General features: G+C 44.0%; 1 protein-coding gene across 3 annotated transcripts in view; it reads right to left on the bottom strand.

Annotated features, from left to right (window-relative positions):
* The window catches only part of CLTRN (collectrin, amino acid transport regulator), a 98,373-nt gene that overhangs the window by 42,051 nt on the left and 31,922 nt on the right, over positions 1-24,400 (bottom strand). Inside the window, exons 1-5 of one of the 3 annotated variants that reach the window (XM_060293016.2) lie at positions 24,076-24,349; positions 23,135-23,305; positions 16,860-16,930; positions 14,363-14,421; positions 9,675-9,760 (exon numbers count right to left, since the gene is read on the bottom strand). In XM_060293016.2, coding sequence (XP_060148999.1) covers positions 9,675-9,760; positions 14,363-14,421; positions 16,860-16,930; positions 23,135-23,160 — 242 coding nt within the window. In that variant the 5' untranslated portion in view covers positions 23,161-23,305; positions 24,076-24,349. Of the gene's footprint in view, positions 1-9,674; positions 9,761-14,362; positions 14,422-16,859; positions 16,931-23,134; positions 23,522-24,075; positions 24,350-24,400 lie in introns of those variants that run through there. The other 2 variants (XM_060293017.1, XM_060293019.1) reach the window with 2 other exon arrangements.

The raw sequence follows: 24,400 nt of genomic DNA, 5'->3' as shown, positions 1-24,400 counted from the left end.
GGTGCACAATGACACTGGTGGAGAGCGACTGAGGGACAGTGCCCTCTACTGGCAGAAACAGTCAAGCCCGGTCTCCCAAAATGTGCCTTCTTCAAAGACACAGAGATGAACAAATGAAGTGGTGTGTGCTTGGCAAAAACATATCCCCCACTTTGCAGAATGCTGTGGGGTGCACATGACTCATGTTTTGGGCCTTATTAACAATCAGACAATGCGGTTTTTTAAAATGAGCTACTCATTTATCATCTTCAGGTTGGCAAAAACTGAAAAGTTAAAAAATATCAAATGCTGGAAATGATGCAGAGAATTGGAATCCCAGGCTGTGCTGTGGGTGTCGATGGGTCCAGCCCTTCTGAAGCGGCATTTGGAAGTGTTTCCTAGAACACAGTGCGGCCACCAGAAACACTCTTACACACACACACACACACACACACACACATACACACACACACATACACACGCACACACACACACTGGTGAGGATGTTCTTCGCAGCCCCCTTTGTCAGCAGAGAATTGGAAGAAGCTAAATGTCCACCAACAGGGGAAGGGATAAAGTGAACATGGTATTGCTATCAAGGGACTACTATTCCACAGATTAAAGGAAAGAAAGAGCCCAGGGTTTCTGCACTGTTCGGTCTGGGCCAGATAATTCTATGATGTGGATGCCCTGTGCGTTGCAGGATGTTTAGAAGCAAACCTGGCCTCTGTGGACTCGATATCATCAGGACCTCCTCCAGTAAAAACAATCAAACATGTCTCCAGCCACTGCCAAACGCTCGCTGAAGGACAAAAATCACCCCCAGTTGGGAACTACGGAACTAGAGTTACACATTTTTTTTTAAAAAGGTATATCTCAAAAATACACTGTCAAATGAAAAAGATGGGAAGTGGCATATTATGGGTAGCACAAGCCATTTATATAAATCAAAAAAAAAAAACAAAATAATATTGCTGGCATAATAGAGGGGGCCGGAAACCAAGTAAATGGTCATTTGGACACTTTGCCTGTATTGTTCTTTCCATCTAAAGCCTCTTCAAATACTGTTCAAACATGAATTTCAAGGTTTCCCCTCCAGAGAGTCAGACAATGAGCTGTAAACATAGCAAAGTCCCTTCTCCCTCCCATGGAGCACGCTTTCTAAGGGGGCGGAGACAGAAGGTAGACATTTAAATAAATGTACACACTGACAGGTGGGGAGATGTGCTATGAAGAAACCAAGGCAGGAGGAGGGATGCACACAGCTGCATCGACACACTGTGGCCCAAGCGCTTCCTCTGTCCCCATCACCATGGAACCCACTATCCCTTACTACGAATTCAAGTCCTTCATTCCGTGTTTCCACTGGGTGGCAGCTCAGGCTTTAACACAGCACCTCAGCAAATAACAGGAAAATATGTTATCTACTTAGAAATAAAGATGTCCAAAACATTAAAATTGCTGGCTGAAAATATTAAACTCAACATTTTCAATGGAGACAGTTACTGTTACATACAAAACATCCTGGGCTGAAACTCTATAAATCAAGCTTTTATTCTGAAGTTTACTACCTGCCATTTGCTAGACATGAGACAAGGCACTGCACTCTGCGTGAGTTACTAGAAAGGGCTTGAGACCTTCGTGTGTCAGTGAGGGTACGGTTAACTGCTTAGGGTCTTCCTCAATAGAAGAGTAGTAAGTATCCCTCCTACATGATGGTTTAGCCAGGACAAGTAAGTCAAAGGTTTTAAGCACACAAAACAGTAAGCTTCTGCTCTACAAATATCAACTATAGAAACAGAACTACAGAGATGTGTTTACATTTTGTTCCGATCCAGGCAGTTGAACTGGTAATGAGTAAACCCACTTCCCAAAGTAGCGAGCTTGTGGGGAAAGGGCCAGGGGAAAGCACAGCCCTGCTTCTGGAGCCAGCTGCAAGGCAGAGGCTGCATAGGACGATGGAGACACCCCCGTGGGCTGGGGCTTCCTCCCTGTCTGGATGACCCTTTGGGAAATTAACGGATGTCCTGGGTACCGCAAGAGTAAGACACTGAGGTCCAACAAGAGAAAAAATGCAGGCGGCGGGGAGCTCCTTCTACTGTGGCCATTCCAGCCACCTTCACCGTGGGAGTATCCGCCCAGGGGATTCAGGTGCAACACGAGGGAGAAATGGTGGGTGGGACACCGTCTGCTTGTGTCCACTGCAGCCCAGTAGACGGGGCCCTGGTTTAAGAGTCAGGACGTTAAGCATGCTTCATTCACTCACAGATGTTTACCAAGAGCTAACAATGATTAGCCACTATGGTTAGGGAGGGTTAGGAAAAGAGTTCTACTGCAGGGGCATTTAGATTGCACGACCTTGCCCATGAGTGCCGGGTCTAGGAGTTTAGTGCTATTAAGACGCTTGAAGATCAAGGTCACAGTGTGAGCTCACCAGAAGATTAAAACCAAAGTGGGAGCCAAAACTCCCGAGATGCCTGAATCTGCCCACAAGACGCCATGCTCCGTCGGAGAACAGACACAGGACAGAGGGGAGGGCACAGGGCTTCTGGATTCCACGTGGTTTGTCCACAGTCTTTGTCAGGAGGGGCTCTAATTTCTACCCACAGTAGAACTTCATAGTCTCCAAGCTTTGAGCATCGTTTTCAATTTTATCAGCTGAGCGTTCCCTGGGAGCCTATCAAACACTCTGTCCATCTGCAACACAAGACTTCTCTGGGCCCTGGGCCACGAGGCCAAGGCCCAAGCCTACCCTGCACTGTGCGGCCCTGTATTCCTGAAGTGTGGCCCGTGTGGGCGCTCAGTGACTGTGATATGAATAGACGGATGAATGAACTAACAGAACGGAGTAATGAGCTCCACTGTTTTTACTCACTGTTTCTACCTTATTCCAAGAGAGAGTAACTGAGAAAGTAAATTGGGCCAGCACGGCAATAACAGAAAAGGGAGGAAGGAAAGGAGGGAGATTACTTCCCTAAAACTTTGTTTCCCCAATCACAAATATTCAGACAACATAACACAGACAACTCTCTAGTATAAGAAGACTCCTGAATATAGTGCAGATAGAGGTAGCCAAGAGGAAGTGTACATGTAAGGAAAGTGGGTGCTAAAGGGAGTAACATGAAGAGTGATTTATAGATTTCAGTAGATAATTTACTTAGCGACCAAAAGACGCAGATTCCTTCCAGTGATAGATTATGTCCAACCAGCGTGACTTCTTCCACGCCCTTTCTTCTAAATGTGACCACACTGAATGTCCTCTAAGATTTGCACAAAATGAAAAATTAATCAGCCGACAGCACTTACTGAACTAAACATGTCTTTTAAAGTATGTTTTGATGTAATGAATAAACTGAAATGCCTAAATCTTACAAAGTTCTCCTCACAAGAAAAAAGATTACATCACGATGCACGGTGACGGATGTTAACTAGACTTACTGAGGTGATCATTTCACAATACACACAAATATCAAATCATTATGTCGTATACCCGCAACTAATATAATGTGATCTGTCCATTATACCTCAATAAAAATAAATAAATAATGACTGAAATGGCATTAGCACAGCTAAACAGCAAACCTACACTTTCAAGATTTGTAAATATAGATGGGTCTGATGGAATTCTTTGTATTCACTGGAATAACAATTTTGTCCGACTACTTCACAAAGCTGTAGTATTTACACATATACAGTCGCTCCTGTCAGCAAATCACTAAAAGGGTAGAAGGGTCCACTCCCATTCCTCAAGTGTGGGGAGCCCTGGTCTGAAGGTAACTGTCTCAGAACTGGCTCCACTGCCACTCCTCATCAGTGGCGCCAGACAGGGCCAACTAGGGTGGGAAGAATCGGGCTCTTGTTTCTGGAAATCAAAGGACTAAACAGGAGCTGGGCTGCTGTTTAACAGGCACGAGACCGTTAATCCCCTTACCGTGGATACAAGAGCATGTTGTTCGTTCTTAGATCACAAGGCTTATCCTTGAATAATTAGGCAGACGAAGAAATCCATTCCGTGCCTTACAGCATTTTCCTCAGAAAGGGAACGCTAGGCCTGAGTTAGACTTCTGCCTCTCCTGCTAAAAATGATAAATTATTCTAAACAACCAATATTGGAGCAAACCAGGCAATTAGATTTCTCAGTTTTCCTGGAAAATAGACTAAAGTTTAAACTTAATCATATTTTCCTGAGATAATAATACTTTCAACATTTAAAAACTCCTATGAAACTATTTTAGAAAATCTGGCCTAAACCTTATTATAAAAACTTGAAAACACCTGTTTACCATCTTCAATCAAAGTCCCAAGAAACCTTCAAGTAATCTGATCTGATGAAACCATAACTTTCTACCACTTAAACTTGTCCTTCCCTCTTCCATTCTACTTTTAAGAAAATCCAGGGAAGAGCAAGAAAACCACTTGATATCAAGATTTGTAAGTAATGCTTTCAAAGGAACTGTCTTGTTTCTGTCACATTTCGTCCGTCTTCCATGACTCCCAGGGCCAGCTTCTTGGGTGTGGGCCTGTGCTGTGTGGGACCTGGATTTACCCATCATTTAAATCTCAGGGCCTACCTAGCAGCCTACACAGGAGGCTTCCAACAGAGGTTACTTAATTCTCTGGCCCCCATCCAGCAGTGTAGGGCACAGACGGCCTCAGGCGAGCGCCGTGAAGAAGAGGCTTCTGCTTCTCACACCACTGCCGTGGGCGCTCTGTCAGCTCTTTCTCTCCCTCACTCCCTGACAGCATCTCGAGGAGGCGCGATGGAGCTTGCCTGTCACTTCTGGCCCTTGAAGAGCTCAGGCCGGTCTGGTCTGATCAAAACCTAGACGAACTGTCTTCCCGCCCCTAACACACGGCTTCCCTCGCCCCGGCCGTGCTGGCCTCAGCGGCCTGCTCTGTTCTTTTACTCTCCTGGCTCCACCCCTCCTGCGCTTCGCCCCTCACCTCCCCGCAGTCCCGCTCACCGGGGGATGGAAAAGGGAGGTGGGAGAGCGCGGGGATCCGACAGGAGAGAAAAAGGCAAGCTTCTTTTTCCCTAGCCAGGCTCCTTGTGCTGCCCTCTGGCCGCTGGTGGCCCCTGCCGGGGCGGGTCCTCGCGTTCTCCACCCAGAGTGCACCCGGGGGGCCTCAGGAGACCGTCTGGGGACCTGTGCACTGCCCCTTCCCCTGACAAGGACGACGCACTCTGGCCAGGGCCGAAGGCTTCCATCTCGCCCCTCCCTGCCCGCTCTGCCGCCTTCCCTTTGCCCTGCACTTGGATCTCGGGCCCCACAGGCAGCGACTCGTGCAGCTCCCTCCGGAGGCCTCTGCTTGGCCCCGGGCGGGCAGCCGTCCGAGTGCAGGCTGTTGGCAAAGCCGCCCTCTCTCACCCAGCCATGGAGGCTCAAGCCAGCCTTTGCCGTCAGACTTCTCCAGCTAAGAGGCAGGCGCCAGTTTCTGTTCCACCCACGGGACAGTCTCAGTGGCTGGGGACACCATCACGGTGGCTCGCGCTCCAGGTGCTGCTACTCTGGTGGCAGCTGGAAGTGGCCCTGGGAACGTCTGCGAGCTGGGGAGTGATGTGCCTCTCTCTCCTCTCGCAGACAACTCTTCTCTCTACTAGCAGCTCTGCCTGACCTGAGGTGGGCAGGGGAACACGCAAGGGGGCCACTAGTGTGGCCTGGGCGCTAGTGGGCGCCCATCACATGGACCCAGCTGTCAGCTCCCAGCGGGCTGCGTGGTGCACCCGCACCGGGACCCATCCCCGCCCCTGTCCTGCGGGGAAGGCCGTGGACACGCCGCACCCGCTCTGCAGGGCCTCGCCCTCTGCCTCTCGGAACCTCGACCTTCTCTTCCACCGCCTGCTTGGGGTCATGGTGACTGGACCCGTTCAGCTCTCCTGCAAGTCCTTCATGGATGTGGCCAGGACCTCGCTTTAGGAAGAACACCCTCTGGCAGAGTCAATCCAGCTTATACTGGGTCAAGAGTAGGCTGGCGGTACGTTCCCAGATATGCAGAGGAGACACTGAGCCCTGTGTCACTGGAGGTGATCGCGCTTGATATGAGATACCGTAGTTAGGACTGAGTGAAAGGTGGGACGAAGAGTCTTCATTACTCTGTTCATTATTTGACTATCTGTAGTGAGTTACTCTTTACATCTTCCACCCAGTGCATCTCAGTAGCTCTAAGTTTTCTGCAGTATCCATAGAATAAGCAGTGACAGGATAGGAAAAAAACGATTTAAAAAATCGGCCAATGTTCAAGATTTGAATCCCTAAAGCCATCCTAACAGGCATACTTCCCACCCTCTAGAATCCACTCTGCCTCACACTGGCACCAAAAGACCTCTGAAAAGCACATTTAAAATCGGATCCATTTGCCAAGCTAGTGGTGCCTTTCTATTACCCACCACACTCGGGAGAGGCAGCCTGTCTGGGAAGTTGTTTTCAATTCATCTTGCATTGTGTGGTGCCCTTTCCCATAGAGGAAACCTGCTCATGTAAAGAAGCAGCCACCGTTAGGGGGCAGCACTTGTACTGCATCTTAAGCCCATCCTGATTCATGAGGCAGCCCTCATCCCTCAGCCCCCTGAGAGCAGTACTGCTTGCTGGGACTCAAGCTGCCTGAGCATTTACAGGAAAACAATTTGTTGACCCCAATCTAGGTGTGCGCTTTTCAATTTTTCAACTGACATTGGCAACAAAAGCCTCTATAGAGCCTATGCACCCAGTTCCAATTAAAACACCTTTGCAAATAAACCAGATTACATATTCACAGACTCCTACAATGTCCAGGTTCCGAAAAATCAAATTCCCAAATTGAATTCCTCAAAACTAATCTGAAATGTTACATATTTAAATTAACTTTTCCTAAGAATGGAAATGTGATATAACATAGTCATTTACAAGGTGAAATTTAGGTACTAAGAGGATGTAATAATACAATGAACACAGCGATGTATAAAATCTGTTGATCAAAAATGACAATAAGATAAAAAGAGACTAGTTGAGGGGCTAGCATTGTGAGACGACCAGCGGCTGTTTTCCTTATATTTTTCTCTTTTCTTTCGTTTTTGAAAATTGAGGTATAGTTTTATGTACAATATTATATGTTTCAGGTGTACAACACAGTGATTCACAATTTTAAAGGCTATAACTCCATTTATAGCTATTATAAAATACTGGCTATATTCTCTGTGCTGTATAATATATCCTTGTAGCTTATTTATTTTATATATGGTAGTTTGTACCTCTTAACCCCCTACCCCTATCTTGCCCCTCCCCCTTCCCTCTCCCCAGTGGGAACCACTAGCTTGTTCTCCATATCTGTGTGTTTCTTTTCGTTATACTCACTACTTTATTTTTTAGATTCCACATATAAGTGATAACATACAGTACTCGTCTTATTATTTCACTAAGCATAATAGCCTCCCAAGTCCATCCGCGTTGTTGCAAATGGCAAATTTTCATTCATTTTTTCGGTTGAGTAGTATTCCATTGTATGTATATGTATATATGTGGATACGTGTGTGTGTGTGTGTGTACACCACATCTTCTTTATCCATCCTTCTGTTGATGGACACTTAGGTGGCTTCCATGTCTTGGCTATTGTAAATAACACTGCTGTGTACATTGGGGTGCATGTATCTTTTTGAGTTAGGGTTTTTCTTTTTCTCTGATATATACCCAGGAATGGAATTGTGGGGTCATATGGTAGTTCTATGTTTAGTTTTTTGAGAAACCTCCATACTGTTTTCCACAGTGGCTGTACAATTTACGTCCCCACAAATGGTGTACATGGGTTCCCTCTTCTCCTTATATTTTTCCTTTTTTATTTTTTGGAAGGCAATCTTCTCATTTTAATTTTTTTTTTTTTATTTTTTTGTGGTACGTGGGCCTCTAACTGTTGCGGCCTCTCCTGTTGCGGAGCACAGGCTCCGGACGCGCAGGCTCAGCGGCCATGGCTCATGGGCCCAGCCGCTCCACAGCACGTGGGATCTTCCCAGACCGGGGCATGAACCCGTGTCCCCTGCATTGGCAGGCGGACTCTCAACCACTGCGCCACCAGGGAAGCCCTCGTTTTAATTTTTAAAAGGTTATTATAAATTGTTTTGGAAAGAATGCTTCCATTTAAAGGCATAAGATAAAGGCAAATATATCTTTTCTAAAAATCTATAAAACAAGAGTAAAGTTCACGTAGGGCATCATTTTGTTTTACCTTACACCTCCTTCTTTTAATTTTTTGAATCATGTGAATATGTTATGTATCTTAAAATACATATGTGTGAAAAAATACATATGTGTGTTGTGTATATATGTGTGTGTTTGTGTACACGCAAATCCACATATCATATGTTTATTTTGCTCCCCCAAATTTTACTCTTCTGTTTTATCCCTTATATTCACAGCCCATGCATAATACATTGTGGGTCTGAGGAAGACAAAAATAGAAACCCTCTTTGCCAAGTTCTCAATAAAATTAAGACAAAAGAATGAAGCAGAAAAGAGACCAAAATAAAAGGCAAATTTCCTTCCCAATTTTAAAAATATCCTGCGATGAGATAAATTCATCTATAGTGACCCAGGCAGAGCTGAACCGAGGCAGGTTCACCATATTCTGGTGTACTATGCAAGATACTTAACACCTTAGGATCTGGCACCTACCAATCTAAACAGTCTACAGCTACAGACAGCACGGACAGCTGTGTGGGTGTGTAAGCTTGCCCAGGCAGGGCCTGATTCTGTACTTAGTGTGAGGGGCAGCGCAGAAAAATGCGTGCTGAGGGCAGGCCGGCTCCTCAAGAGAAGGGAACCCATGCCCAGTTTATCCCTCCAGCCCACCAATCAAATCAGTCATTTCACCTCTCAAGGGAAGAGTGAAGTAAGGGAGTAGAGAGAAACCAGGAGTGTTACCCTAATCACAAATGGAGATGGAAGGAAACATCACAAATAGGGAAGATTCCTTCGGAAGAACAGATTCAAATGTAAAACTATTAAAAGTTGTACTAAGGCTTTGAAGAAAATAAACAAGGTGCTATGATAGATACCAACAGTGCAATGAACCTATATCTATGTAAGTTATTTTCAAAATGAGTGCTATGCACTTATCCCCTTGCCCTCCGAGTTCATATATTGAAGTCCTAACCCCAAATGTGAATGTATTAATATTTGGAGATAGGGCCTATAAGGAGATAATTACAGTTAAATGAGGTCATAATGGTGGAGCCCTGATAGAGAGGATTAGTGCCCTCATCCAAAAAGGCACCAGAATGCTCACTCTCTCCCCTGCCACTTCCCCCTCAACAAAGAAGAGGTCGTGTGAGCATACAAAGATCTGGTGTTGCCTACAAGCTGAAAGAAGAGGGCTCAGAATAAAATCTACCTTGTCAGCATCTTAATCTTCAACTTATAATATATAACTTCAACTTATATAATATATATATACAGAGAGAGAGAGAAATGTAGAAAGCTTATGACATGTAACTACAAATTTTTATATTTATCTTCATAGTGCCTATTGAATGAAGAGCATTGTTAGAACATGATATAAACTGTAAGCTGAGCTAGATTATAAAGGTTCTTTTTAATGTTGAATTAAAATGTGGGTCCCTTAAAAATTAGATGTATACCTTATTTTCAAGATTGAGTTTTGAATTAATGTCCTGTCTCAAATAATACTTGCAAACAATCAATTTAGACTTTTCATTGCTTACTTACTCAGTTGCTTCTCTGTTGGGAACTCTTCTCATGGAGAAAGCCACCATCGCTTTGAAGAGATATTCTTCATTTGTATCCCAGGTGTACTGAAAGAGAAGTAAAACCGAAGGTAAAGTGAAGAGGCATGGGGTAAAAATTGGTCCACTGGGTTCTAACTGTGGCCACACTGGTGTTGGTGTGTGTCTGTGTCTCTCTCTCATCTTCCTCATACAATAAAGACTGGAGACCATGATAAATCATGTCACCATAATGTTCAGGATAGAGTTTCCTGGCTATTCTATCATTGTAATTGTGGTGTGTTTCCCATTGCATTATCTTCTTCCAAATCTGCAGTATTAGTAGCCAGTCAACAAACAGGTCACTTGGACATCTCATCCTGGACATAAACAGTTGATTCTCTCCTTCCCTTTCACCTTTCCCTCATAAACTGACTCCCCTTCTCAGCTTCCTTCCCTTTATTAACACCGGTACAATTTTACTTTTTATACTCTTAGCTGAAAACTTGAGTGTATGTGTGTATTATGGGCTGAATTGTACCCCCCTACAAAGAAATTCATATGTTAAAATCCTAACCCCCCAGTACCTCAGAATAGAACCATATATGGAGATAGTGTCTTTACAGAGGTGATCAGGTTACAATTAGATCACTAGGGTGGGCCCTAATCCAATATGACGGGTGTCCTTGGAAGAACAGGAGATTTGTCACAGACACATACAGAGGGAAGACGTGTAGACACAGGGAGAAGACAGCCATCTAGAAGCCAAGGGGAGAGGCCTGGAACACATCCCTCCCTCACAGAACTCAGAAGGAACCGACCCCGCTGACACCTTGACCTTGGACTTCCAGCCTCCAGAATGAGAGAAAACAAATTTCTGTTGTTTAAGCCACTCAATCTGTGGTACTGTGTTACAGCAGCCCTAGCAAACTGAAGTGGCTGACCCCACATTTTAGGTGGTAATCAAGTGTAACTGGAGAAAATCACAAAACAGGTTCTGTGGCTTAACTCTAAACTCATGATGACCTACTCCCAAATTGCCCGGGATCCCGTTAGGATTCTCCATCAGTTTTCTCTCTCTCAAAGTTCACAATGACTATTTCAAAGCTCCTTCAGGCCTCCCCAAATCTCAGTGCTTCCCTCAAACCTCACTCTCACTAGGAGCTCTTGTTTTATAAGTTACTGATACATCTCGAGTCATCCACTCACACTCCCCCGCCCTCCTGACACCAAGTACAAAACTTCCTCCATAGACACATGTCTTATCCACATCCTCCCCCGAAGGGCCAGATGTGGTGTTTCTCCTCCTGTCAACGGCTGTTCTGTCCACCTCTATTAGGAACGCTTCCATTCGGCCCTTCCCAGGATCTAAACAATACAGTTTTCCCCTCTCTTCTGTGCATTCAGTGCTGACTGGAGGCTGTCCATTGACTCTGAACCATGACTCTGAACTCTTTCCCATTAAAACAACAGCAAAACTAAATCACTTTATTCAGTCCTCCTTCTTCTACCCATTGCTGTCTCTCTCCTGCCCTTCAGAGCCAAAATTCCCAAAGGAGTTGTCCATCCTTCTGTCTTTACACGGTCACTGCCCACTTACTCTTTTCTTTTAATATAAATTTATTTATTTTATTTATTTGTGGCTGTGTTGGGTCTTCGTTGTTGTGCGGGGGCTTTTCTCTAGTTGCGGCGAGCAGGGGCTACTCTTCATTGCGGTGAGCGGGCCTCATTGCGGTGGCTTCTCTTGTTGCGGAGCACGGGCTCTAGGCACGCAGGCTCAGCAGTTGTGGCACATGGGCTTCAGCAGTTGTGGCTCGCGGGCTCTAGAGCGCAGGCTCAGTAGTTGTGGCACACGGGCTTAGCTGCTCCCCAGCATGTGGGATCTTCCCGGACCTAGGGCTCAAACCCGTGTGCCCTGCATTGGCAGGCAGATTCTTAACCACTGCGCCACCAGGGAAGCCCCACTGCCCACTTATTCTTAACCTCCTCCACCATCTGCCTTCCAATCACTCCACTCCACAAAGCGGCTCTCTCACGTTACCAATGACCTTCACGTTGCTCAACACAATGAGCAGTTTTCAGTCACGCCTCGCTTGGCCTCTCAACAGCATTTGATGCTCTTGAACAGTCCCTTCATCTGAAGGCACTCTCTTCCCTTTCGTGATACAGCATCGTCCTGGTTGTCCTCCTGCCCCTCTGCCTCCTTTGCAGGTTCACCCTCCTCTACAAGGGCTTTAAGCTTTCGAGAATCGCTAAGCTCAAGGCTAGCCCCTCTCCTCTTGCCACCCTCCGCTTTCTCCCTCAGCACTGTCATTACCACCTCAGTGCAGGTGACGCAGGAATGTGTATCTCAAGCCAGCTCTGTCCTTGCCTGTTTGTCAATAATACCTCAAACTCAGTAAGTCCAAAATTAAAGCCATGGTTTTCTTGTTGGTTCTTGGTTCCCTGACTCATAAATGGGCCATCAGGCATCCCGCTGCATAATTAGAAACAAAAGCTTATGCTTCACCCGCCGTCCTCTCTTCCTTGTCATCCCATCCCCGTGACTCTCAAATCCCTTCACTGCCCCCTCTCTCTCTCCACCAACACACCATACTCCAAATAGCCATCATCTCCCACCTGCACTACTCCACCTGCCTCCCAACTGGCTCCTCCTCTCTACTCCAGGCGCCTGGACTCTGTCTTCCACACTGTAGCCAAAGTGTCTTGTAAACACAAATTCTGTCATGACGCCCCTTCCACGAAACTCCTCGTCGCTTTAAAGATATCAAGGACTTCCCTGATGGTGCAGTGGTTAGCAGTCTGCCTGGCAATGCAGGGGACACGGGTTCGAGCCCTGGTCCGGGAAGACCCCACATGCCATGGAGCAACTAAGCCCGTGTGCCACAACTACTGAGGCTGCGCTCTAGAGCCCGTGAGCCGCAACTACTGAGCCCGCGTGCCACAACTACTGAGCCTGCGTTCTAGAGCCCACGTGCCACAACTACGAAAGCCAGCATGCCTAGAGCCCGTGTTCTGCAACAAGAGAAGCCACCGCAACGAGAAGCCCGTGCGCAGCAACAGAGAATAGCCCCCGCTCGCTGCAACTAGAGAAAAGCCCGTGCACAGCAACAAAGACCCAACGCAGCCAAAAATAAATAAATAAATGGATATATTAATTTAAATAAATAAATAAATAAATAAATATATATATATATATATATATATATATATATATATATATATAGAACATCAAAACTCCTCAACACAGCCCACACATTCTTTGGCCTGACCCCTCCTTCCGCCCGAAGCTCATCATGTGCCATGGTCCTCCCCACTGCTCCACTTCCAGGCACCTTGCCCTCCTTCCACCCTTCACTCTCCCCAAGTTCTTTCCTATAATAAGCCTTTGCATGTGCTGGTCCCTCCACCCTCTTTCCTTTCATCCCCTGGTTCACTTTTACTCCTGCTTTAGACCTCACACAAATGCCAGTTCCTCCGGCCCCTCATGAGGCCAAAGCCCCTACGTACTTCTCCTCCCTGTAACGCTTGCCAAGATTACACACTTGCATTTGGTTCATTAATATGCAACCAATTCCACTACTATAAGCTCCCCTAGGGGGCAAGGATAAGCCTGGTTTTAGCTGCACTGCATCCCCAGCATCCAGCACGGGGCCTGCCCTCAGAGGATCCTGGGATAAGCAACCCTACGCACTGGCAGAGATGGTGGATTCTGCAGTCAGACTGCCTGGGTTCAAACCTGACCCCTGCCCCTTGCTGACTTGACATCTTGAGTAGGCCACATAATGTCTCTGTGCCTCAGTTTTCTCATCCACCTAATGAGAATGGGAATACCCATGCCACCTTCCTCAAAGGGTTTTTGTGAGGGCTAAATGAGCTGATGTGAGCAAAGTGATTAGAAGGGTTCCAGCTAGAAAGTAAACTAAGTTCTCAAGGAATGGTGGCAGTTAGAATGATTATTACTCACGGAGCGAGCGAACAAAACGGTTCCAGCCCTGCCAACTGAATACTTCCAACTATCTTTAGCACTCTTTTATCATCTCTAGCCTGAGGCGTCTTACTATCACCTTCTATTCGGGAAAATGGTCACAGACCATGCCGGAAAACCAAAACTAGAATGACACAACTCCATCTTATTAATTCAACAGTCTTTACTGTTCCTATAGCTACCGGAGCCCCATGAGTATTTTTTTAACTTTAATTTCATAAGCATATATTTCATGCTATTACTTTGACATCTGAGAAGAATTGAAGAAACCTCACCTGAGAATTGGAACGTTTTGTGCCATGAAAGATCTCATGCGGGTGAAATGTGCCCTCCTTTCAATGATGAGAAAAGTCACTGACAAAGTTCAAATGACCACAACGGTGAGGAGCAGAGCCCAGCCCACACCTAAGAGCCTGACTCAGGCCCCTCTGCTCCACTCTGCTAGGCTGAAACGTGCAGGCTTGCAAAATTGTTTGGGGCAGCACAGAACTTCACATATTTTCCAGCACACACTGCAGATTAAATACTTCAGGCAAAATCACTTTACTAACAATTTCTATTTCACTACAATCTTTTTTGCTTTAAGAAAATATCAGATTTCAGGTCTTTAGAAGCAATCTATACAAGTTTAAGATAACTATGAAGAGAGAGCAGTGTTATCAGCAAACAAAATTTTAAAGGAACATACAAGTTTCTTCACTTACTGCTTTATCTCCCAGAGCTGTTCTGAGACTAAGTCTCACTTTAAAAGCATTTTCTGCATCTGCCAGAGAGAGAAAAGACAGAGAGCACTATATGATGATAAAATCTGCCAAAATGGAACCTGATAGATGCTAATATTTAATGCAACTCGAATCAACAGAATTGCAAGTAAACTGCCCCAGATACTTCCGGAATTTTAACTGCAATCATCTTAAATGGCTGAAATTTTAATTTCAAACTCATAAAACATTCACAGGCTCAACTTTCAAGCCATGACACGACGGCAGATTTAGAAAAATAAAGAAGTCTTTCAGGCAGAGACTTGTCAATCATTTAGAAAACTGTTCATCTATTTTGAAGTTTCAAGGCTTACGTACCTGGCTGACAGAGTTCGGCATGAATAGCACTCACTAGAAAAAAGAGCAGCCACAACATTCTTTCAAACTGGAAAACACAAGACAAACGGAGGGAAAAAAAATCCACCCTTCGCTTAAAGCTGCCTTAGCCATTCTGTGACCCGGATTAGAATATCAGACAAACAAGCAAGCCACCAACTAAAAGGTTTAATGATTAACCCCCATCATCTGGGTTAATACTTTTGAGAGAAGCAGCCCATCTCCTGTCAGTTATTTACGAAAATCTGTTTGGAAAACAGATTAGCTGTCCTTTCCAAATTCTACCTCTAAAGAATGTTTTCTCTGCTGACCCAAAAGTCGGAATCCTCCCCCCACCTTTCTTCTGTTGTTGTCTGGTTAAATGCACGGTGGAAAGCATTAGTCCTTTCTGGAGGTTTACCTTGGCATGAACTTCCCATCTTTTCAGGGCTGAAATATCTCTGGCGTATAGATAGACTCTCTTAATTTAGGAAACAAACATCACTCCTTTCTATCTCTGGTGAACAAAGGACACCCTTCCAAGACTGGCCTCATTAGACTCTCACCTCCACAGGTAAACATTCAGGAGAGTTTCCAACTCAAAGAGAATGGTTTTGCTCAGCGCTAAGCTCTGGTAGTTGTGTAAAATCAAAAGTTAATGATGTACAGCAGTGCGATCCAATGGAACATTCTGTGATGATGGAAATGTTCTATATCTGCACTGTACACTATGTATACAATACGGACGCCACTAGGCATCGGTGGCTGTTGAGCACTTGAAATGGGGCCAGTGCTGCTGAGAAAATGAACTTTTACTAAGTTAATTTAAGTTAAGTAGAAACATGTAGCTAAGCAACTACATTGCTCAGTGCAGCTACACGACAGTAATTAGGAGCTACCGACCATGAACTAGCTTTGCTGAATTATTTCTCTAATCCTCAAAACAGCACCCCACAGTTGCTGTGGTATAATCATCTTACATACGAGGAAACCGAGGATCCAGTATTTAAGGCATTGCTGGCAACAGGGAGTGGAATGGGTGTCATTTTACCAGCCTGGATGACTTACACTTGAACCCTATCTCCACCACACTGAACCCGACTGTGTCTCAGGGTCATCACTGATCAAAACTGAAATTGTAACGAAACCTCAGAGATGCTCTGAGGACTACGGCAGTGAGTGGAGAAGAACCTTTCCCCTAGTGGGCATTCTACAGGTGCCGATCAAGCCCCCCAGCGGGTCAGTGTCAGGACTTTCCTCTCTACCATGCTGCCTCTGCATGTGTTCAGTCCCCACATTCCACCTCGTTGCTTGAAAACCATGAATGGAAAAATCAGATCAGGTGACCCGGCTGTTAAACAGACAATCTGGATTTTTAAAGCAGCAACAAGAAAAATATCAACAGCTACACTTCTCATTTCCCCTTCCTGGTTAGGGTGACAGCTTATCGTAGATGACCCACTGCTGTTGGCTAACTCCACTTAAGAGCTTTTCCTCATCTCCTTCACCTTGGTTGCCGGGGCACAGAGTCAGGAAAAGTTGTACTAGAGAGAGAAGTGGCCAAAAGTTAGCCTAGTAGTCATTCCAGAAATTTCACTATTAGATGAAATGGAAATTTCCTAGAAGGAAGGGCCCGCATAACTGACCCCTGAAAATAGTCAGACTAGATGAAGTTATCTTAGGAAATGTTAGACTAGATAAAGGCATCCTGGGGGCGGGGAGGGAATAGACAGAGACGTAACAAAGCTGATTATTTGCATCAAGGAACAAAGCTGTGTTAGCGAGACAGAAATCTGATTCAGCCTTCTTTTCGCCTTAAAACTTCATAAATATATCAAATGTCTCTCTTCTGCTTTTACTTAGTCACTTATGTGACGAGGCTTGAAGACAGTAAAATGCTGAGTTTTTGTCAGTGTAAGCCACTCATTTGAAAAGAGAAGAAAATCTCTTCTCTTCTGAATTATGATTTCTCAATGTTTGTTGTCTCATTTTTAAAAACAATAGAAAAAAGAATAGAAGTTCTGTACAGAAAATACAGAGAGGCAAAAAGAGAAAAGTACAAAATACCCATACTACTACCCGCATGGACGACCAATGTGAATATATTTTAATAGTTGAAACACACCTTCCGTAGCCTTGGATCTTCTTGTATGTTCTCGTGTGATGTTATTGTTGTTTTGTCTCACTGTAGTGGCCCTATGGGAACAGGGAAACATCACGGTGGCAATCACATGGGCCCTCCACGGGATCTGATGAGTCGCTTTATTTTCATTTATTTATCTATGCATACATGCATGCATGCATGCCGCGCTGTCTGGCTTGCGGAATCTTACTTCCCCGACCAGGGATCGAACCCGTGCCCTCGGCAATGAAAGCGCGGAGTCCTAACTGCAGTATGGTCAGGGAATTCCCTGGTGAGTCACTTTAAAATTGATAGATCATGAGATATATCAAATTTATTTTATTCCTAGTTTACTGAAAATTCCCTTTACTGAATTGTATTCAATAACCTATATTGAATTGTATCACCTGCCTTTTCAGTATCTATTAATATGATCCGAGAATTTTTACCACTTGGTACATTATAGTTTAAAATTTCTTTACACTGATCCAACCCTTAGATAAGCTCAGTTTGATGATTTCTAACATGCTTCTGGACTTAGTTGCTGTGTTTTTCTTTCTTTAGGTTTTTAAATCCATTTTTGTAGAAGAATATTTAGGTTCCTTTTCAAGCGCTGATTCTTTTCTCCAGCCCTCGTATTATTACCATGTTAAAAATGGTACAGATAGATTTCTAACATTGTCTATGTTTACAAATACTTGAAAATGTAGAAGAAATAAAATATTCAGAGTTGAAGATTCTGGACCATACATATTTCGGAGGAAGAGTTCTTTTAAATTTTTCTTATATTGCCAGTAATTTCAGGTTTCGTATTTCTTTCTGAGTCCCTTTTCACTGTTTACAGTATCCAAGAAATGCATTCATTTCATTAAGATGTTCCAGTTTTCTCATGGACTTTATACAATATTTCCCATAAAATACTCCATTCACTGTTACATTCCCTTTATATTTTCTAGTTATATATTAATTTTTTTCTCATTTCCCCTTTGTTCTTTCCAGAAATTTACCTATTTTTGTTGTTGTTTAATCAAACAACAAGATCTTGCATTTAATTTTTAATTCCTTTCTTTCTGCTTTCTGATTCATCCATCTTTACATTTATTAAGTCTTTACTCTTTCTGTCATACTGGTTTTCTTGTTCTTTTTATAACTCTTGAGTTGGCTACTAGGCTTATTTATTTTTAATCTTTCTCAGTTAATGTGAAAATATCTGTGGCTATGAATTTTCCTTGGACTACTGTTCTGGCCACATGACATAAGAAGTACAGATGTACAGTGATCTCATTCTATTTTCTAAATAGTCTATAGTTACAGTTTTATTTTTCTATACCCCAGTATTTGCTTAGAAGAGTACTTGTCATTAGCAAAAGAAACAGCAGCCAAAAATGAAATGATTTAAAATATTGACTTTTATAGGTCCTGTCAGATGAATAGAGAGAGAAAACGTATAATGATAAAATAAGACACCGTCAATAACTTGACGTAAAATATGAAGACTCTTACAAGGTCTGGATCACTTGGAACATGCTAAAAATGATTTAACAACTAAAGAGCTTGAGAGTTCAATAAAAGACGTGGAACACAGAACTAGATGCTATTGTTCTTGCCTCTCAACATATCGGGTTTTTTTCTTCCACTTTTCAAAATCCTGTACATACTTAGCCTTTATTTTCATGCACAATTTTAAGTATTAAACCTCCAGAGAATTCATATCAAACTTGCTTCATACAATGCTCATTTCAGCAATTTCACAAATAGGAGCTTAATAATTTATCAGTAACAGTGGTAATGATGGCAACTAACGCATTTTCAATCATTCTGAATATGGTCCTATTTACTGCCAATATTTAGAGTTTAGAGAACGCAGATAAAAAATTGAGACTACTGTAGCCGTGAGCAATATGAAAGGCACTGAGTCTCCTGAGACAGGAAAGAGAAATTGATTTCTCTGTGCTTTTTTATACTCCACAACACTACTGGAAAGCAGTTTCTTGGCACATAACTATTGATCTACTGCTCTGGAGGGTGAATTAAATATGAGACCACACGAAAAGAAAACACGTGAGTTGTTCTTTTGATTCACACAAGATGCCTTTTAAAGTACATCAGAGCTGTAAACGCATATGGGGGATTATGTATGCTCCATTTACCTGCAATAAAACAAGATGTAGCAGGGAGAACCAATGTAGCTTTTAAATTTTGAAGCTGATTGTTCTGTTTCACTGTCACAAACAGGTATTTTGTAAACCTATACAACCTTGAACACTGTGAGCTTTCATTTTTTTATCTTTAAACATCTTAACCACTATTACAGGTCTATCTCAATGATCACCTCCTTCGAGGAATCTTTCTTTTCTTTTCTTTTTGTTATAGATTTTTAGCTGTTACTATTTGCTGTGGACTTGTCTAATCTACTAACTTTTTATTCTCTCTTTGTCCTATGTTCCCATAGCATTTTGTTCACATTTGTACATGGATCTATTGCCAACATGATTTGCTTTTGGGTCCTACAAATTTTAAGCTCCTGGAGGGCAGGGACTATATTTGGTTCCATTTGCATTTCTCACGGCCCATGAATATTTGGTAATTTAATAACACTGAATTGACTTATTTGAATCATAAATGGGCAGTTTAAGGAGCTCAAGACTGTGGAAATGAAGTATCACGAGGTACACTGCAATTTTTTTGACATTCCCAGCCAGAGAAAAACAACTCCCAGTATCTTTAATAAACAAGGAACCCTGGGCTTTGGAAAATTTTTGTCTCCACTCCCGTACCTTATGCCCTTTTCAAGATGAGAAAAAAAATCTGAAGCTACGATATTCGAAGGCTCATCAAATTTTGTAGGTTAATCAACAACTGTAACCATTATGAACCTTGCCTTTTTTTCACACAGGGTAACAATTTTCTAGTTCAGAGAAAGTTAATCACTAATGTTTGGAAATGAAGATTAATTCAGACAAACTGAGTGAGTGTAATTCTGCCAACTTTATATTCCTAAGGTAGCAATTTAAAGGACGGTTTCATAAACAGGATGCATATGCGCCTGTCTGAGTGTCTCATCTGCATGAAGACCAATACATTAAAATAAGTCCTATGTAGAATGTAAATTGCTGCAGCTACTATGGAAAACAGTACGCAGGTTCCTTAAAAAACTAAAAATAGAGCTACCATAGGATCCAGCAATCCTACTCCTGGGCATATATCCGGAAAAGATGAAAACTCTAATTTGAAAAGATACATGCACCCCAATGTTCACAGCAGCGCTATTTACAATAGCCAAGACATGGAAGCAACCCAAGTGCCCATCAACAGACGATAGGCTTAAGAAGATGTGGTATAGATACACAATGGAATATTACTCAGTGATAAAAAAGAATGAAATATTGCCATTTGCAGCAATGTGCACGGACCTAGAAAATATCACACAAAGTGAAGCAAGGCAGACAGAGGAAGAAAAATGTTATAGGATATCACTTATATGTGGAATCTAAAAAATAATACAAATGAATCTTTATACAAAACAGAGACTCACAGACATAGAAACGAAACTTATGGTTACCAAAGGGGAAAGGTGGGGGATAAATGAGGAGTATGTGATTAACAGATACACACCACTATACATAAAATGGATAAGCAACAAGGATTTACTGTATACCACAGGGAACTATATCCAATATTTTATAATAAACTATAATGGAAAATAATCTGAAAAAATATATATAACTGAATCACTTTGCTGTACACCGGAAACTAACACAACATTATAAACCAACTATACTTCAATGAAAATAAATAAATAAAAATTTTAAAAATAAAAATGAAAAAAAATAAGTCCCATGTAGTAAAAACAAGACTTTACTGACATTTCTTCCAGAACGTTTAACTCTTTCCAACTTTGCTTGGGTGTTGTATTAAGAGTTTTCTCAGGACTTCCCTGGTGGCGCAGTGGTTAAGAATCCGCCTGCCAATGTAGGGGACACAGGTTTGAGCCCTGGTCCGAGAAGATCCCACATGCCACGGAGCAACTAAGCCCGTGTGCCACAACTACTGAGCCTGCTCTCTAGAGCCTGCGAGCCACAACTACTGAGCCTGCGTGCCACAACTACTGAAGCCCATGTGCCTAGAGCCCGTGCTCCGCAACAAGAGAAGCCACCACAATGAGAAGCCCGCGCACCATAACGAAGAGTAGCCCCAGCTCACCGCAACCAGAGAAAGCCCGTGCCCAGCAATGAAAACCCAACGCAGCCAAAATAAATTAATTTTTTTTTAAAAAAGAGTTTTCTCACAGTTTTGACAAGTCATGATATTCTTTCTAGGCTAAAGATTATTGTAACCATGCTCTATGGAGTAGTATTTTCCATTCTTAATCTTATATCTGGCTGCCAGTTAGTGTCACCCAGTCACATTTAGTCCTGCCAATAGGTACCCGCCTTTACCAACCTCTACAAAGAGGTAGAGGGGCCATGTATCTTTCAGGTTAGATGCTCTCATTTTCATAACAGAATTTTAAGCTACCCTCATTCTGCTTGATATACAAAGCATATGAAGTAATCAACACATCAAAGTTTCTGCCCTTAAGTTTTGCCCAGTGACGGTGACCTTGATCTTTCTACTGTCTGAAAACATCAAAAACTTACAGTACGAAATGTTTTTGAAGACCGCCTAAAAGACGTGCATGCAAGACCTCTATTACTACAAATCAGAGATGCCAGATAGGTTGTTGCAACCACTCATCCATCCTGGACTCACAACAGACATTGTTAATCTATTACAGAACATTTTCCTTCGGAGCCTGGACTCAGCCACAAAACTTCCCAATGCAGTTATTCAGTCAGTCGACATGTGAGCTAAAACTTACTTGCCATCGTGGGGAATGATGATCTAAATGCTGCCCTAGCTAAGTCATATCACTGAGGGCCTGTGATCTCAAATAAACAGGAAAGTTTGGGTGGTTCATAAAATTGATTTAGTTGTGCTTTGTGATTGTGGCAACAGTTTACATTGAGGGGATCTGTATGAAACTCTTTATGACACTTACACTTTATGACACTTGTTTCCTGCTTAGTTCATAGCATCATTATGATGAGGAATCAGGATTTCCGTTGGGACTAAAAATCAAAAAAACTGTGCTTCTCAAAAACAAACAAATGGGGCTTCCCTGGTGGCGCAGTGGTTGAGAGCCCGCCTGCCGATGCAGGGGACACGGGTTCGTGCCCTGGTCTGGGAAGATCCCACATGCCGCGGAGCGGCTGGGCCCCTGAGCCGTGGCCGCTGGGCCTGCGCGTCCGAAGCCTGTGCTCCGCAACGGGAGAGGCCACAGCACTGAGAGGCCCGCGTACCGCAAAAAACAAAAAAACCAAAAAACCAAAAAAACCCAAATGAACATGCAGGGCATTATGCTAAGTGAAATAAGCCAGACAGAGAAAACAAATACCATATGATCTCACTTATATGTGGAATCTAAAAAACACACATACAAACAAAAAACAAAACACCTAACTCACAGATACAGAGGACAGGCTGGTGGTTGCCAGAGGCAGGGTGTGGGGGTGGGTAAAATGGGTGAAAGTGGCAAAAAGCTACAAACTTCCAGTTATATTGATACAATAAATAAACCATGGGGATGCAATGTACAGAAAGGTGACTACAGTTAATAATACTGTGTTGCATATTTCAAAGTTGCAAAGAGAGTAAACCTTAAAAGGTCTCATCACAAGAAAAAAAACTTGTAGCTATGTGTGGATGTTAACTAGACTTATTGTGGTGATCATTTCACAATTATATAAATATTGAATCATTATGTGTACCCCTGAAACCAATAAAATGTAACATGTCAATTATCCCTCAATTTAAAAGAAAGAGACCAGCACTTACCAAGTCCTTTTCCACCTATAACCGACCCCCTTACCACATCTTCCCTAACTTTCTCATCAATTCTTGTCCCATCCAAACCCAAGCTGGGGAACAGACTATAAGCTCCTTGAAGTTTGTCTTGTCACTGGAACATAGTACTCCATAAATATGACTTCAATGAATGAATAACTGAATGGCTAATGGAAAGTGCCCTTCCCCTAGGAGCGCCCACTCAGAGGTTTCTGGACAAGAAAAAAATAAATAAATAAAGCTGGTAATAACCTCTTCACTTTTCTCCTGTGGACCCAGAATTGTAAATGGAGAGAGTAAAGAAAATTAATCTCAAAGTAGGGGGCCAGAAGCAGAAATCTAAGTGTGGTGTTGTCTCCACAGGTCCTAGACAGCAGGAGGGCACAAGGTACCTAAAAAAGTCGTCTGAAGGAGACATCCATCAGGAAGTAGAGGAGTGCGCTTACTCCATGCAGCCCGCTAGCATTTAAAGTCGGCTGGGAAGCTGGTAGGAACACAGTTCCAGTTGGTCCTCAGTTACGTTTCCTATCCGGTTTCTGCTCTTGGACTTCTGGTGTTTGGAACTGGGAGAAATATGAAGAAAATCCATTTTTAGGCGTGGAGCAGAGATCCGCAGGCTCGTCTCACCCTATACACGCCACTAACATCTAGCTCCGAGACCCGGGCGACTTTCTCCTAAAATTCGTGAGCCCCGCCCGCTTCTCTGCGGCTTCCCAGGACCAGGCTCGGCCAGCAGAGGGAGAGCAGGAGGCGTGGACCAGGCCAGAGTCCAACCAGAAGGGGATGTCCTGGGAACCCAGGGCGTGGCCATGGCGGAATGCGGAATGCAGGGAATCGCGCATGCGCGGAGTTAGCGTGATCAATGGGGACCTCAGGGTTGTACAGTGCGGCATAGGCGGAGCGCCGGGATTGGCCAGGACAGAGGGGAGTGGAATATAACCCGGGCTTGAGGGGCGGGGTTTGGACAACCGTGGGAAGGAGCGGCAGCGACTGCCACTTCGGGAGGGGCGTGGCCTCGGCGTAGCACAGAGGCTTGACCTGAAAATGTGGGACTCAGTCGGTGCGTAGCCGCTCGTAAAGGCAAGACAGGATTGGTCGAGACTGCGGGAGAGGTGGGCAGAGGAATTACCAGAGTGGAAAGCAGAGAAATGGTCACAAGAGAGCGGCGTGGGGTCAGCGAAACGAGCGTGGCCCAGAGGATAAGAGGAATGTGAAAGGACTCGGATCAGGGGCGTGGACGCCGATGAAGAGGCGGGGCCACGGAGTAGCGTATGGGACGCAAGTGACGTAACAGAAAGGAGGGCCCTGGTGTAGGCGCAGTGTAAGGATTTACCGTGAACGTGGGCGCGGCATGTCCGTGGAGGCGTGGCTTTACAGTTCTAAGGTGTGCAACAAAGATGGTCCGGCTCCAAGGAGGGGTGGGGCCACGGCGAGGCCAGAGGTGGGCCCAAGTTAGCGCGCCGGCGCGTCACCGCGGCCGGAGGCCCGGAGCGATGGCAGCAGGGGCAGTCAGGCAGTCAGGCAGTCAGGACAGAGAACAGGTGCAGAGCTGGGTGGAAAACAGGTTCGGGCTCCGACACGGGGAGCGTAGCCAGGGCGGGACTTTAAGCTTCTTCGGGACGTGGGCCGGGCGCGCGGGGAAGTGACGTAATAGGCGA

This window comes from Globicephala melas, chromosome X, assembly GCF_963455315.2.
Source record: "Globicephala melas chromosome X, mGloMel1.2, whole genome shotgun sequence".
NCBI lineage: Eukaryota > Metazoa > Chordata > Mammalia > Artiodactyla > Delphinidae > Globicephala > Globicephala melas.
The sequence above is the reverse complement of the archived record's forward strand: the minus strand, read 5'-3'. Positions and strand labels throughout refer to the sequence as shown.